Raw genomic sequence first — 15,390 nt, forward strand, 5'->3', positions numbered from 1 at the left:
ATACTAAATTTCAGTAAGAAAATTTGAAAGCTGTCTCATGCGTAGTATGAGGAAGTGTGGAGATGTGGGATGTTCAGATTCTATTTTGTTTCCCATAGTACGATATGACAGTTTATTATGAAAATCATGGTGTTTAACCATATATATATATACAACAGTCTCAAATTATGAGTGGGTGTACAGAATGTTGAGTAGTTTAGAAAGAATGAAGAGAAAATGCTTACTTCTCTTTATTTGGGGGGGGGGGGTGTGTGTGGAAAGAAGATGAAGAAAGTGACCCAACAATGGCCATTTGAAAAGGGGAAAAAAAAAACCCCAACCCCCCAGAAAACAACAAACACCAAAACCCAACCAAAAAACCTGAGCCCAAAAGTTTGGTGTTATTGATTAGAAATAGGAGATAGTGATTTCAAAACTGAAGGAGGTGGTTCTTCATTTGGTGTGTAGTTGGCATATGGGGTTCCTTGCCATAAGATCCCAGGGCTGCCAAAAGTTTAGAAATCAGGGCAAATTTTTGCAAGAAATAGGCTGTTATATATAGAAACAATGTCTTTAGCTCAGGAAACTTAAGCTGCAAATTCCTTGTGCCTGGGAGAGTACTCTGGAAAGTATTGCCGATAATTTCTCCTTCTCCAGAGTCTGGGCAGCTTCAGAGATTTGGTCTGACTTGCTGTAGACACTTACTAAAAGAAAGGCAAATCATTCATGCAGCTATCAGTCTTGGAACACAGAGAGGAGTTAGCAATTCCTTTGAAACTGCTTATGTCAAAATGCTTTTCTTCAGGAGCAGCTTGCTGATCACTTATGGCTTGTGAAGACTTTGTATACGGCTTGCAAAGGAATAACACACCTTCTGCTCTGTTACATAGAACAGGAGGGCATCGTGTTGCTGATGAGCTTTCTGTCTCTGTGCCTCACACTTGGTGATCATGGATTTCAAACTTTGTCACCCAGTGTGCTTGTGGGTAGGGTTCAAGAAAGGGCAGAATTGCTTGCAGGGACTGAGAAAGGGGTTCTGACAGAGCAGGGATCTGGGAGTTCATGTGCAAAGTCCTTCTTCCCAAAGCGAGTTTGGTTCCAGGCTGCTGACAGTGCAAAAGCAAACTGCTTAAACCAGTTTATGTGGTAAGCTGTGCAGGTCTTCTCTCTTAAAACACAGTTATGACAGAGTCTGGGGGTTTTATTTCTAGGTTTCCAGTGATACTGTCTATCGAAAACCATTGCAGTATTCAACAACAAAAGAAGATCGCTCAGTACTTGAAGGAGATATTTGGTGACAAACTGGACTTGTCATCTGTAGTCACTGGAGATTCCAGACAGCTTCCTAGTCCTCAAAATTTGAAAGGGAAGATCCTAGTGAAGGTAACTTGCTACTGGCGGCATGTTCAAAACGCAGCATGTGATATTTACCATAGATTTTCTTTGGCTTTGGAGAACCAGTTCAGCAGTACCATGTGGAATAGTACAGATGCAATGAGTTAGAATTCTGAGCTTCTCAGAGACATTGAAACAGAGTTTACTTTGGACTTGGCATGTGTTCCAGAGTACTTGTGTAAGTGTTTCAACAGGGACATGGTATCAACAGTGGAAACAAAATTCTCTTCCTTAAGCATCTTTATCTGAGAGTCTTAGTCAGAGGTGCTTATTTTTGCACTTTAGCACCAAGTCAGGAGAGCAGAAAAATGACATAAAATGCGTTGTTATGAATAGAAGTAACTGTGACAGCTACCTGAACCTGGTCTTTTGTAAAAAATTTTGTCTGATTTGTTATTAGTGGATGTCTGTATGGTTTATATCCCTATAGTATCTAAACATTATCCTACAGTCCCTCCTTGGACAAACATTTTGGAGTCATATAAAAGTGAAAATTTCTTGTATTTTCTGGCATTTCCCCTTCACCCTGCTATGAGCACTAGTTCATGAAATGAAACTGTTTTCATGGTTCATCAGCTGTGTTTATGAAAGGAGCACTTCAGAAGGTGGCTATAAGGAGCAGCGAGGGAGGAGGCCCTGGAGCACTGAAGTTAGTGTGGTATGCAAGACTAATTATTTGAGCCTCTCATTATGAACAGATTTGCTCTGAAAAGAATTTCAAAAACCAAGATGGATAGGATATAATAAGCAAGGCAGACCTTTAAGGGGGCAATTTATATAGTTGTGGCTTATTAAATTGTCTAATTTTGACACATGGGGGGCAATTCCTTTGCTGTGAGCTCTTGAGTTACTATTCCCCCCGCCCACCCCCCCCATCTTCTGTATCAAGCTGGCTACAAGGATTCACAATTTTGGTTTGATGCTAGTCTGGACGTATTTCAGTGTATAGTACAGAACTGACCCTGAATTAGAAAACCTTTGAGTGCTCAACTGTGATTTTGAATTTCACTCAGTTGGTTTTCTTGTATAACTGCTGGTTAATGAGTGATGCAAGCATGTAGTGTTGGTATTAAGGAGTCAAACAAAATAGTATGTAATGTCAGTCATGCAACAAAACCCAGCAAACCTGGCTCAAAATATTATGTCAATGCACAGAAGGCAAGAGAGGTTTAGTACTGTGCAGTTCTTACATGAGCTTTTGAGCTGGTCTTCCTAGCACATTTGAGTTTGTAACTTCAGTGTAATTCTTCAGCTAACAGTCCTGAAACCCTGAGAGTAGTTACAGAATGGTGTGAAGCTGAGCTAATGTTTTCAGAATGAGAAATACTATTTTAAGCATCACAGTCTCTTTTCACAAACCTGTCTCCCATTGCCTGCTCAATTTAAGCAGCCCTGTTGGAAAAGATAAAAATCGTATTTAAGAATTAGCATCTTATTGAGAAGTAAGCCAGTTTCTCATCTGTTTGCTATTATTTTTGCTCTGTTTTATACATTTTCCTTTTAAAGGCAGGATTGATTCATTAGCCAAACAATTTCAAGTAATGGCATAATTTTTGTTTTGCTAGTGTATTTAAAGAGTGATTTTAGTAATACTTACGGATTTAAACCAGTATAAAGGTGCCCATGTGAAGTGAATTTGACCCACTCATTAGCAGGACAGCATTATTAATTTCAAAATGCAGTCTATAAATCAATCCATTTCTGCAGAAATCTGAGCCTAATTCTTGTCTACCTCTGCCACTGAGGAAGCAGGTAGACTGCGAACATTTTTGCTATTGGTGAGGAAGACACAGAAGTAATGACACAGAAGTTTAATAGGTGATTTACTAAGTAACAGGTGGTAAAACAAGAGGCAATGGCTACAAGTTACAGCTTGGGAGGTGCAGATTGGATGGCAGGAAAAGCTTTTTCAGCTGAGGGTAGTGGAGCATGGAAAGATGCTGCCCAGAAGGCTGGGAGAGACTCCACCCTTGAAAGTTTGTGAGACTTGGCTAAGCAGAACTCACCTAGAGCTGGTGATGGTCCTCCTTTAGTGGGAGATTGGACTGGAGACCAATAGCCCAACGTTTCTAAAATTCTGTGATTTGGCTTCACTGTAAGTGATCATACAGGAGAATTAAAGATTAATGCTCTAAAAAAGTTCATTAATCTGTCAGGGCCTCTTTTTAGGTTTTTTGTTTGGTTGGGTTTTGGTGGTGGTTTGTGGTTTTGGTTGGTTGTTTTTTGTTTGGGTTTTGTTTTACCAGGAGTAGCTAATAACCTCTGTTTGATGCTCACTACTCTAATCGGGTGTTGGAAACTAGACATGGAATTAAAGTAGTTCCTTTCTAATGGAAGTATATGACATTCACAGTACTGGATTAGCAACTAATTTGGATTGCTGACCAGGTTCTTGCATGAGCACACAATATTAAAATAGGCTTTGCTGCTTCCTTCATTTTGGTGCCTGCTTGCAGTGAGTTCTTTTGTGTCTGCACTTTGCTTTCTGATGAAGAACCTATGACAGAATCTCAGCTTCTGATTTCTAGAGTTTTATTTTAAATATACAGTTGGTCTGCTTGCTAGAGGTAAGCCTGAAATATCTGAGAGTCTGCTTAAAAAATATTTTGGGTACTTTCTGCCTTGCTCTGGAGATGGGAGGTAGTATGCTTTTCTTGAAAAAGCTTGCAAAGTTCTTTCAGTAATAAACTCTTCCAGAAATACTTAAAATATTACCTATGATTATCTGTGTCCTTGAACAGGTTTGCATGAGACTCTCTGAAAACAAATTCTGAACTCTGGTTGCAGTTTACATAAGGAATAATTGAGGAATGGGCTATTTTGGTCTTTGCACTGAGAAACACTGACCATGTGTGCATTTATTGTGAGTATTTTTTCTTCATTTTAGGGTAAAAAGTTGCCATACAGTCTTGGAGCAGATGCTGAGGAAGGAGAAGTTTCAGATGAGGATAGTGCTGATGAAATTGAAGATGACTGCAAGCTAAAGCCCTGCTATGTATGTGCATATACACAGTTCCCAGAATTGTTACATCTGTACATTTCTTACATGCATACTCCGTCATGCTACTTACAGTTGTAAGCAGATCAGAGTTTTTAACTTTGATTTCTAAGTCAGGACCTTAAATATAGAAGTTATATAATTCCACTTTTAGATATGGAATAACTTTGGTTGGAAATGCACACTTTGTCTTTTAAATCATATAAATAACAGATTTAAGTACTTTAGTTATAATAGACTGAAATAGCCAGCATTGTAAGCCTGCTAGGCTTTTTTTCAGATACAAATGTGTAGTACTCAAAGCAATGCCATGATGGAATTGCTACACCAAATGCTAGATGAAAATTATGGAATGAAAAAAAATTCGAGGTGTGAAACCTTTTTATTTTCAGTCCTTCCATTTCTTATTTTTTGGCACTGAAGATGGCTTTCTGTTCCTTTTATTTTTTAGACTCTGTGTATTTTTCTGCTGTTAATTTCATTAACACATTGGTTTTTTGCTACAAATGGAAACTGACATATGATGCTAATACACATTATCCAGCAGGTGTGGTTGATTTTGTTTTTTTCTAGTCAGGAGATAGCCTTGCTTCACCAGTTAAAACTTTTGAACAAAGAAAATACTGTCTAGGGAGATGCAGAAAGAATAGATCAAATTCAAATTAATATTTAGCAAGACTAATGTTTATCTTTACTTTTGAATGTAGCCCAGTGAGTTTGCCTTGTTCTTATCTCTAGTTCTCATTAAATGGTTTTGGTTTAAATACTGAGATTTTAGTTTGTCTGTATATGCCTGCTCTTAGCGATTGAAGGTTTTTCAGAATACCTTAGGATTTGCTTCTGTTTAAGAAGTCCTCATCTGAACTGGTTCAGAGGAAGTATATGTTTATGCAGGTTCTTCCCCTACCCTGATGCTGCTAAAATGCTAGTGTCAGCCACATCCTTTGGGGGATTCTTGTACACCATACAGAAGGGCTGATTTGATTTTCTTGGTTGGTTGGTTTGCCCCCCCCCCCCCCCCCCCTTTCCAATAAACTTTAGCACCCCTTTATGCTACTGGACAGAATCATAATTAATTAATTTCTTAATTATTTGAGGTTAAATTGCACTTGGATGTCATTCAACCCATATGTTCCACAAGACAGTCTCTCTCATACAGAAGTATGCTTGAAGCACAGGATACAGTCAGCTTGCTCAATAACTCAGAATTTTTATTTCTCTTAGTATTTACTACAGAACTGGAAATATTTGGTATTAATTAATTTGTGGGGAAGCTTGAAGACTTCCAATCCCATAAAACTTTAGGAATATGATTAATTTTAAGTACAGGTACAAACTTCTGCAGGTTTAAGTTCAGGGAAAATTATGTATTGAATCAATATAACTCTTAATTATGGATGTAATAAGATAAAATTGCTGAACCAGTTCTGAAACCAATGTAATGACTGATGTTTTGTCATGTGCTGTTCAGTAGGAGCAGTCTATGTATTTACTAATGTGGCTTGAGCACTTCTGATGAGACGATGCTTTCTTTAACAGAAAGACTTAAGACAAAATTTGGCCATCCTTAATGCCAATGCAAAACACAGTATGCCTTTAGGCATGGAACATGTTAGGACAGAACAGTTGCTTTCCTGTCCTGTGCCAGGAGAGCTCTCACGCCCCACAGGCAGAGGAATGCTAGGTGCACACTGTTCTATAGGATCCATTTTTATTTTAAGTGCCTTATGTAATTGTGCCTGTATAGTCCGTATGACTGCTGTTAACAGGAATTGCTTCCTCTTTCTTACTGTTTGGAGCAGCAATCTAATGATGCTTAGGTTGTTATTTTGGAGGAAGTGTGTAAGTGCATTGGCTGAAAATTCATGCTGCCTTCTGAAAGAGAAGTCAGACTTGTGACAGTTTTGAATGAAAGAGCTAACACCAGGGTTCTGGGGTGATCTGTGTGGTAGTGTGCTTTGGTGGGAGGCAGTGTAAGTTTTGTCAGGAGGAGTAAAGAGAAAAGGAAAATGGAAATGGCAGTAAAAGCCACCAATAGAAAAAGCAAAATCAGGCAGTATTACACAAGAAGCTTTTTCTTGCACAGAGAAAGGAAAAGTTAGCAGCACTTTGTGGCCTGAAGCATGTGTAATGCTCCCTCAGGCTGTCCCAGGAGTGATGGACATCATAATCTACTTTAACTGGATTTCTTAATGTCTTTCAGAGTAACGGGGCAACTGAGCACCAGGTGGAATCTTTCATAAGAACAAAATTGGAATCTCTGATAAAAGAATCCCAAATCAGGGACAAGGAAGATCCTGACAGCTTCACTGTGAGAGCCCTGCTAAAGGCAACTCATGAGAGTTTAAATGTTAACCTGAAGCAGGTATGTGGGTTTTTCCCCTTCACATGCTCTGTTGAGTATTAGACAGCACAATGTATGTTGTACATTTTTCAGATGAGGAAGCTGATAACTTAGGAGCAAGTTCTGAGTTTGTTTTATCCAAATGAAAACTTGGAACTATTTCAGGATGATATCAAGGGGGAGTGAATTCCAATGGTCAAGTGTGAAGAATATGTTCTTTCAATGAGTTCTAATCAGGTTTATTCCTTGTAAAACTTAGAAGTGACTAATTCAGTAAGTACTAGTATTGCAAGCATGTGTCAAGCAATTTGGTTTGTGTCTAGGTTATTGGAGAAAGATCCTTTTTCTATTGCCTCAGTCCTATCAAGACCGGCCGCAATAACCCAGAGCATTGTCTGCCTTAATGCTGATGGCTGTTTTGTACAGCACTAAAACACAGGATTGTGCTTTTACTGCCCGAAGCAAGGTTCTGCTTTTTCATGACTGCTTTTTCAGACTCTTTTAGATCAAGAACGTATGGATTTTTTCCCTTTTGACATCAAACTCTTCTTGTAAGACAGTAAAATGTATTGGAAATTTGAATACATCAATAAGCAGTTAGTACCTTGGATCCACGCTTACTGTACTTTCACCTCAACTGGTTGCAAATCCCCGTTATGCTAGAATACAGAGTGAATTGTTCCACAGGGGATGTGCCCACTCTGTAAGCGTTGTAGTTTTAAAGGTCAAGTACATGTAGCTCTGCTTTCTGCATGTCTTCCCACTCTGTAGGGCTTACATAGCTCTTGTCAGTCTGTTTCTCTGAAGTTGGGCCTATGAGACTCTTGCCTGAAGCCAGACTTGACTTGTGCTGATGCTTGAGACGTCTGGTGAAGGCTCTGTTGTGGTGGGAAGAGGCTGTAAGAATGCAAAGGATGAAGCCATCTGACCCGATAGAGAAGGGTTATTTTCAGACTTTGCAGTATGAGAACAGAGTCAGTTTGCTGGTTCCCTTTGGCCTTTGTGAGATGAGAAAAGTGGGATTTCAGAGAGCAAACTCCCCATATTGGTACGTATGATAAGATATGAGCTATTTCAATGTATTTTGTGTTAGAATAATTACATTTGGTATGTCCTCTGGTATCTGGAGAATGACTGGCCCCTAGATAGCATTTCGGGGGGTAGGGAGTTTTGTTTAAAGAATGCAAATTGCCATGATCTGTTGGTGTTGGATATGATGTCTCAGATTACCCATTGCCTATTGTTGATGTGACCAGAATACTGAAAATACTTCAGTAATGCAAGTGTGTTATTCAAACATCTATCAGGTAATAATTTCAATGTTAAAATTTTCTAATTGACTAATTGTAAAATTATTAAGGGACATTCAGAGATCTCTTCCCTTGCTATGTGAAGACTGATTGTATGTGACTATGGTTTCAAGGGTTTTAAGCAATATAGAGCTGAACAATTAGTAATAGTAAATTAAAACAACTGGAAGATTAATTTATAGAAACTGTTGGTTTAGATGGGAGAAAACTAAATGGTTAAACGTTGCGCTGATTTAGTAATTCTGTAACTCATTAGCTAGCCTTGGTGTTGTAAAGCTCTTTTCTAGTATTTTTTCTAGTGTGCTTTGGCTGGTAAAATCTCATTTTCCCTTGCTTCATTACTGATGTGCCTTTCATTTTCCCAAAAACTTATTATTTAAAAAAAAAAAAAAAAAAAAAAAGCAGCATTCACAATGCAAGTTTGTGTACTAATCTCCAGTAATAGTCAAGTGGATTTCTTGGGAGGGCAAGGGAGAAAGGCAATGTGTATGGTACTGTCAGTCAGGCCTGATACTAGTTTGGATTTGCTGTTGAAACTGTCAGCTCTCACTCATACCTGAGGGAGAAAAGTACTTTATCTGCTGAGGTCGTCTTCTGCATTTTACAGAGACTTGCAGGCTGAGCTAGGAACGAATCTTTGAACATAGATACAAAGGCTATCGACTTTTTTGGACCTGAAGAAACCATCTAGTGTTCTTATTGTCATGATAGCCAGAAGTGAACTCCAGCTCAGCACTGAACAGAGTAACTGAAGTTCACAGTACTCACTGAAACTCTGGGGGAAATAGTCTTCAGCACCTTTAGGTCTTTGTTTTGCCCTTTAGAAGATGAAGGCATGTGCTTTTCTGACAGACGAAGCTACATGCTGCCAGGAATTATCAAACTGATGTCTAGGGGCATGGCTATAAATGTGAAACTCATACTTCAGGCTTGCTATGAAAAGTCCACATTTATCTGTTAGGAGATTATCCCCGCCCCCCTCCCTACTGTTTCCTTTGTGGCTATTTTCAAGTACGCTTTCAAATGCTGTTGTGTTTTGTTGTTGCTTGCCTGATGTTGCTAGACTTTTTTTCTACATTGTTGTTTGTTGCCTTTGAGTGTTAATGTTAGTATTTTTTCCTTACTGTTAGAGGATTGCTAAGCTATCAAGTATATAAAGAAATCAGAAAAGTCCTATAATGAGATTTTGGATTTCGATTTATATTTGCAGATGATTATCTTGTGTTTAAGACTTTGAATCATTTTTATTTTCACTTGCTATCACTGTGCTTTTCTAACAGTCAATCAGGGTGACATACAAGAACTTATATTAGGTTGAAACTGTATTTTAGAGACTGTAGCAGACTCTCTAAAGATACTTCTGAAGGTATCTAGTTACATTTTTTTTTTGCACTTTCTCTGCACAGAGCCTGGACACAAAAGAAGGTGGAAAAAAGTCTCATAGTCGATCATTAATGGGCAACTTTGGTAAAAACAAAGTAAGTAAAATGAGAGTCTCAGTTTGCTCTTCTAGGTCTGACAGCATTCTAGAGACTCTGGGTATGTTTTATTGCTGGAGACGAGCTTAGTGCATATGAGGGCAGTGAGGAAAGACTACATGATTATACTTGCTGTTCAGAAGAATGTTAGTTGCTAGCAGTATGGAGGACCCTGTAAAAGACAATCACACAGACTCAGGAAAAAACCTTGCCTGACTAAAAAGATTATCTTTACTAGTGATGTGGAACTGCTGATTTTCTGATCAAACTTGCAGCAGCAGAAGAGCAATGTAGACAAATGCCTTGGTGTATTCTTGTTTTCCAGAGCTCTGTCCACACAGCTGACAATGTTTGTTTCATTCAAGGCCCAGTTTTAGTCTGTTTCATACCCTGAGCAGTGCCATGCAGTGTGCTGTTTACTGTCTTTCCTCTTGCTTTAAAGAACCGCTACGATTTGAGTACTGGCTCTGGGCTCCTGCTTTGTAAAAGTGTGTTTTTCTCTTCATGGTTTTGCATATAGTATTTCTATGTTCATGTAGCTGCTAGTTCAAGTTGTCTGTTTCGCTGGGTCTTCACTGTGGTGGCTCTGTTGAATCAAGCAAGAGCTACTATAACGTAGAGGGTGAGGTTCAATTTTACAGCTGTACAGATAGCGGCCACCAAAAGGGACACTGTGCCCCTGTTTCCTCCCATTCCCATATCCTGACAAATGTGTTCCTGTCATCTGCCTCCCCTATTTCCACACTCCCATGGTGCCTGAAGGCTTGGATCTCTGGAACGCATAGCCTCAGCATGAGCTGATACAACTGCAAGCTTCCTTCCTCCGGGAGTCACTTAGATGCCAAGCCAGTAAATCAGCAGGTCAGCTCGTCACGAGAGAGGCATGCAGCAGATCTGCAGCCAAGTCCCTGTGCCACCAGTGGCTTCCTCTGCCCCCAGCCTCCTAGATGCCTGTATTCCTCTTCAGTGCTGCCTGTGGTGAAAGCTGCAGCCGAGCAGGGAGCACACTCTGATTGATAATCTGAGTAGCAGTTTAGGAAAAAGAGTGATTACGAAATACTTCATAGAACTTAATCAGCCACCAGCTCATCTGCCCTGAAGCCAGCCAGGTGCCATCAAAATTTCCCTAGGCAAACAATACCAGGACTCATATTTACACTTCGATTATAAACTTACAACAGCTTAAAGTGGTCGTATTTCAGCTGCTTTAGCTAAGTGCACATTATTCACTCAGTATGCGTTGAGATCTGCAAATACCTGTTGTGCAGGATAGTGGGCACATCTCGTTGTAACCCATGTTTGTTGATGGGAAGGCAAATGCTATGGAATGAGATGTCACAGACAGAAGTTGGCAACTAAAATCTGTTGGTTGCACTGAGAGCTGGAAAGTATGTCAATAATTTAATTACTTCAACTAGTTATCCTAATTGATGTAGCATGTTGGAAAGCCCATTCGTTTTATCTCTGTTGAAAAAAATAAGACAGAAATACATAGATTATTTAAAAAAAATAAAAATAATAAAAAAAAATGATTGTATTGTAGAGTGAGGCAACAGCAACATTCAGTAACTTCCCCCTTATGCCTTTCCAGTTAAAGGGATGCCTGGGAAGGATGGTTACTATTCATATTTTTGCAGATACAGAATTATCCACTGAGGGATATTGATTTGTGACATTTTCAGCCAGCTCTTGTGCCAAATGTGCCACATATAAACTCTTTAAAAACTGCCAGTGGAGGACAAAGACACTAAAGCTAACAATTTCTGCAAGTTAACTGCAGGAAACATCCACAGTGCAGACCTTCAGATTCTAAAACTGAACCATGTAGATTATTTCCAACATAGTCAACTTCATATCAGCACTAAACAAAGCAAACTAAATTATGTAGAATATTGGTGTATCACAACAGGAGAAAAGAACTGTGTGCTCAATTAGCCATATGAGCAAAAGGATAAGGAGCTCTCAGTTATATTATTACCTCTTGATGAAAAGGGAATTAAAGAAATTCTCACTTGAATCTATAGTTAGTATTACAAAAAATGTAATGTTGTTGAAGTTGAAAACTGTATTAAATAATAGATACTTCTGAAAAAAAAGGTGCTTTTGAGATTTTAAATCTTTTTATCATAGCTATTTTCTTTACTGTATACTGTAATAATTTAGGATAACTGAATGGCAGCAGAAAGATGATGTTTGAAAATTTTTCCCTGGCTCTGTTCTCAACTTCACAAATGAATTTGTAAAATTTTCTAAGCTGGGAGGGAAGCGTAGGTATGTGGAAGCAATGCACTGTACATTTAGATCTTACTGTGTGTTACTATTTGTTAAATTTGGTATGATACGTTAGAATTTCATCAGGATCAGTGCCCAGTGTACTGGAGACAGGAGCAGTGTTGGCTGCTCTTGCCAGGAGGGAGCAGGGGACAGAAGCTGCAGAATGCATGGGGGCCGCAACGGAGCAGCCAGTTTGCAGAAAAAAAATTCTCCAGGCTTGGATTTGTCTGCCTGCCAGCAGGTAAACCTGCTCCATAGCTGCAGGCTTGGATCCTGGCAGTTAGATGGAGAGAGATCAGGGCACAGGCCTTGTGTTGGCTTTCCTTCTCTGCATGTATGGAAACACTTGGCATACCAGCCAGGGTTTCCTGCTGTCAAACCCCCAGGGTCATTCTGCATCCTTGTAGGACACTGGTCCTGTGTTGTAAACCTGCTGCAGCTCGCTTCCTTACCTACCTGATGGTAATTTACAGTCATGTGAATTTATAGAAGCACCCCATAGACTGACACAGCTGTGCTTGATTCTTTCCCAACAGAAAGCTGTGAAGGCAGCATCCAGATACCATAGTGCATCAGATGATGAAGAAAGCCAGCAAAACTCTTCTGGGAAAGAAATGGGGCAGCTCCACAGGTAAGCTGTGAACCACTGCAGTTCTCCACCTCAGTTAAAGCTATAGGCATGTTTGCTGCTATCAATATTTATATGTGATTTCCTCAGGGAACTCTGTTCTTAAGAGCAGGTCATTTATGACACTCTTGTTGCGCTATATTTTGCTGTGACTGCTGTAGCCTGATATTTTAATTGCATAGCTTTTCATAGGTTGCAAATAGCAATTACCATTAAACTGAAAAGAACTGTTATAGTAATACTCTTCTAATGGAAAAATGCCAGTCTACATTTTGCATGCTGTAAATAGTGCTCAAAGAAAACTGTTTAAGCTAAATAAGGGCACATCACAGCCCAGCCAACTTTATTACATCTGAGAATGTAAAGAAAAAGCAATCAAAGAAGTGCCATTGAGAACGCATTTGTCATCACAGAAATGCTCCATTTTCAGATACAGCTCAAAGCTGTATTTTTGTTGAGAAGAGTCATGATGCAGCTATTTCATTATGTTTTAAATGAAACATTTTGTTTGTGTAGTGTGACTATAGAGGTACAAGCAGAACAGTCATCTCTGAGCCTTCTCCAAGGAAGTTTGCCATACGTGGTTTCCTGTTCACAGTTGTTTATTTCCTTTTTCATGAAAAGTTGAAATATGCTTTAAATATTGAAAAATTCCCAACTTGCTTTATACATTAAATATAACTCCACAGACTAGCTCGTCGAAGAAAAACGGTGAAGTTGTGTCGAGCTCTGTCTGACCTAGTGGTGTACACAAACTCGGTGGCGGCCCAGGATATAGTAGATGATGGTAAGGCTGCTGGCACAAGCATGTGCCTTTTTAATTTTTCTGTTTGGATAGGAAACATGTCTGTGTTTTAAAGGTTTCCCCTGTTTTTCAAACATGTTTTAAAGGCAGAGTAGTTAGCTAACCTGATCCTTTCACTTACCAATGGAGAAAGAATAAAGCACCACCTTTTTCTTCCCTAGGAAGTATACTTTCCCATGGTTTCTTATGGCATTCATGTTTTAGTAGCAATTTTACAAGCTAGGCTTTCAGGAGAACTGTTTCCTGGTTTCACAGTTATATAGAATTTGTCATCATCATTTAACTTGATAAATTTTACTTAAAATTTAGTAATGCAGTAGATTTGAATTGTGATAAATAGATGTGATCCTTGTTCAGAAAGCGTGCAGTTGTTTCACTAGATGTGTTAGAGGCAAAATGGAAATTGAGAAAGTTGTAGAGGAATTTGTGGGAAAGGTCACCAAACGTATGTAAACAGTGTATGAAGTTCTGTAATTACTATAAAATTAATTCCTAATTTAATAGAACTTAATGAGAGAAATTAAGGAGGGTGAAAGCACTGTGGAGAACGAGTCTAAGAAATCCTACAAGAACATAGTCTTGTAGAGTTCCAGTCTTGTTCTGAGCTGAGAGACAGCTCAGCTTTTTCTGCAGGTCTGGGTGCAGTTAGGTGGTACTGCTGAACCCACCTCATGGCTCGTGGGCCTCTGGAAAGGAGGATCTGCTCCTCAGAGCACAGTACTACTGCTGCTTTTCATCTAGTGCTTTCCTGGTGCTAGCTGAAGAGATGGGCATGGAGAGATGATATAGCTGAGTTGGTCTAACTGCTCCCTCAAAGTTGGGCACTCTCACCTAGGAAAGTCTTCTGGTCAGTCTTTCTCCCAGAGGGCTGTTCAAAGGGGGTCAGCGGAAGGTGAGAAAATGCTAGGAGGGAAGACTTATGAATTGGAAAAGTTTGCTTGGATTATTTAGAGGAAGGGTGAGTTTGCAGAAACTTGTGTGAGAGAGAAATGGGTTGAGTGCTGCTATTAATGTGTTACAAGGACAAGAGCAAAATTGGAGCCCTGCTGGACACTCCTTTCCCCTGGCTGTAAGCTCTTCAGTGAGATAGTTTTGATTATGCTGTCATTAGTAGATTTCTCTATAGATTCCTCATAGCAGCCATGTCTGGGGTTTTGCAGGAGAAAAGGCCCTAGCCAATTAGCTTGAACTCTTGCTTGGCTTTCCTTTTGTTTCTGGAAACTTGAGGGTAGAACAAAAGACCCTCCTGGAAGGGGAAATTGTGCCCTTCACTTATGCAGTGTACATGATTTGCATATGACAAGACAATCTATTGTTGTAGCTTTGGACTAAATCTCATGTTCCCCTTGATTAATATCAATGTAACTGAGCTCTGAGTTCAGGCCCCCATCTCCTGAGATTGCTTTATAACTTGTTTGTTGATTTAACAATACACACAGGATCAACAGGGAATGTGCTATCATTCAGTGAAACAAGAGCCCACCAAGCAGTGCAGCAGAAGGCCGAACAGTTTATGCTTTACAACCAGAAACAGCTTACAAGGATCTATCCATCAGCCTATCGGATTGACTCCAGCAATTTTAATCCATTACCTTACTGGAATGTTGGTTGCCAGTTAGGTAGGTTTTGTGAAAAACTTACTTCCCAGTTCTTGTGTATCTGCTAAGTAAATATCTTTATCGATGACACTTGAGTTATCTCTTTCAACAGTGGCACTAAACTACCAGTCTGAGGGACGCGTGATGCAATTAAATGAAGCAAAATTTAGGGTAAATGGCAACTGTGGTTATGTCCTCAAACCTCAGCAGATGTGCAAAGGTAATGTCCCACTATACATTTATTTAAGTGTCAAGCCTTTCAGAAAGTGTCTTTATGGTGAAGTTGTGAAGACACAAGAAAGGGGATTAAGAACATACATAGAATCTCTCATATTTCCATACATTCATAGACTTTAGACTGTGTAAGTACTAGCATGCAATGTCTTGCTGTTATTATAGATATATATAGAGGGCTCCATCTTATTAATATATGTTTAAAAACAGAAAAAGGGGTCCTAGGACAGCCAACTGCAAGAAAGTAGAAAAAGATGCAGTGGCCCAGGACCAAGGACTTGGTCCAGCTCTCAAGCAAGTTAGTGGAATTACTTGGTTATGTTTAAAAGGATTTGGTTCATTCCTCA

The 15,390-nt window shown here is 39.4% G+C and overlaps 1 protein-coding gene across 8 annotated transcripts in view; it reads left to right on the forward strand.

Moving 5' to 3' along the window:
• PLCH1 (phospholipase C eta 1) overlaps positions 1-15,390 on the forward strand; it is an 85,497-nt gene that overhangs the window by 58,206 nt on the left and 11,901 nt on the right. For 7 of the 8 annotated variants that reach the window (XM_055817457.1, XM_055817460.1, XM_055817458.1 and 4 more), the window contains 8 exons: positions 1,191-1,362; positions 4,262-4,369; positions 6,576-6,737; positions 9,433-9,504; positions 12,315-12,409; positions 13,096-13,193; positions 14,651-14,830; positions 14,922-15,029. In XM_055817457.1, the coding sequence (XP_055673432.1) occupies positions 1,191-1,362; positions 4,262-4,369; positions 6,576-6,737; positions 9,433-9,504; positions 12,315-12,409; positions 13,096-13,193; positions 14,651-14,830; positions 14,922-15,029 (995 nt within the window). The remainder of the gene's footprint in view (positions 1-1,190; positions 1,363-4,261; positions 4,370-6,575; positions 6,738-9,432; positions 9,505-12,314; positions 12,410-13,095; positions 13,194-14,650; positions 14,831-14,921; positions 15,030-15,390) is intronic. The other variant, XM_055817461.1, reaches the window with a different exon arrangement.

Source organism: Falco peregrinus, chromosome 12 (assembly GCF_023634155.1).
Source record: "Falco peregrinus isolate bFalPer1 chromosome 12, bFalPer1.pri, whole genome shotgun sequence".
In the NCBI taxonomy this organism is placed as follows: Eukaryota; Metazoa; Chordata; class Aves; order Falconiformes; family Falconidae; genus Falco; species Falco peregrinus.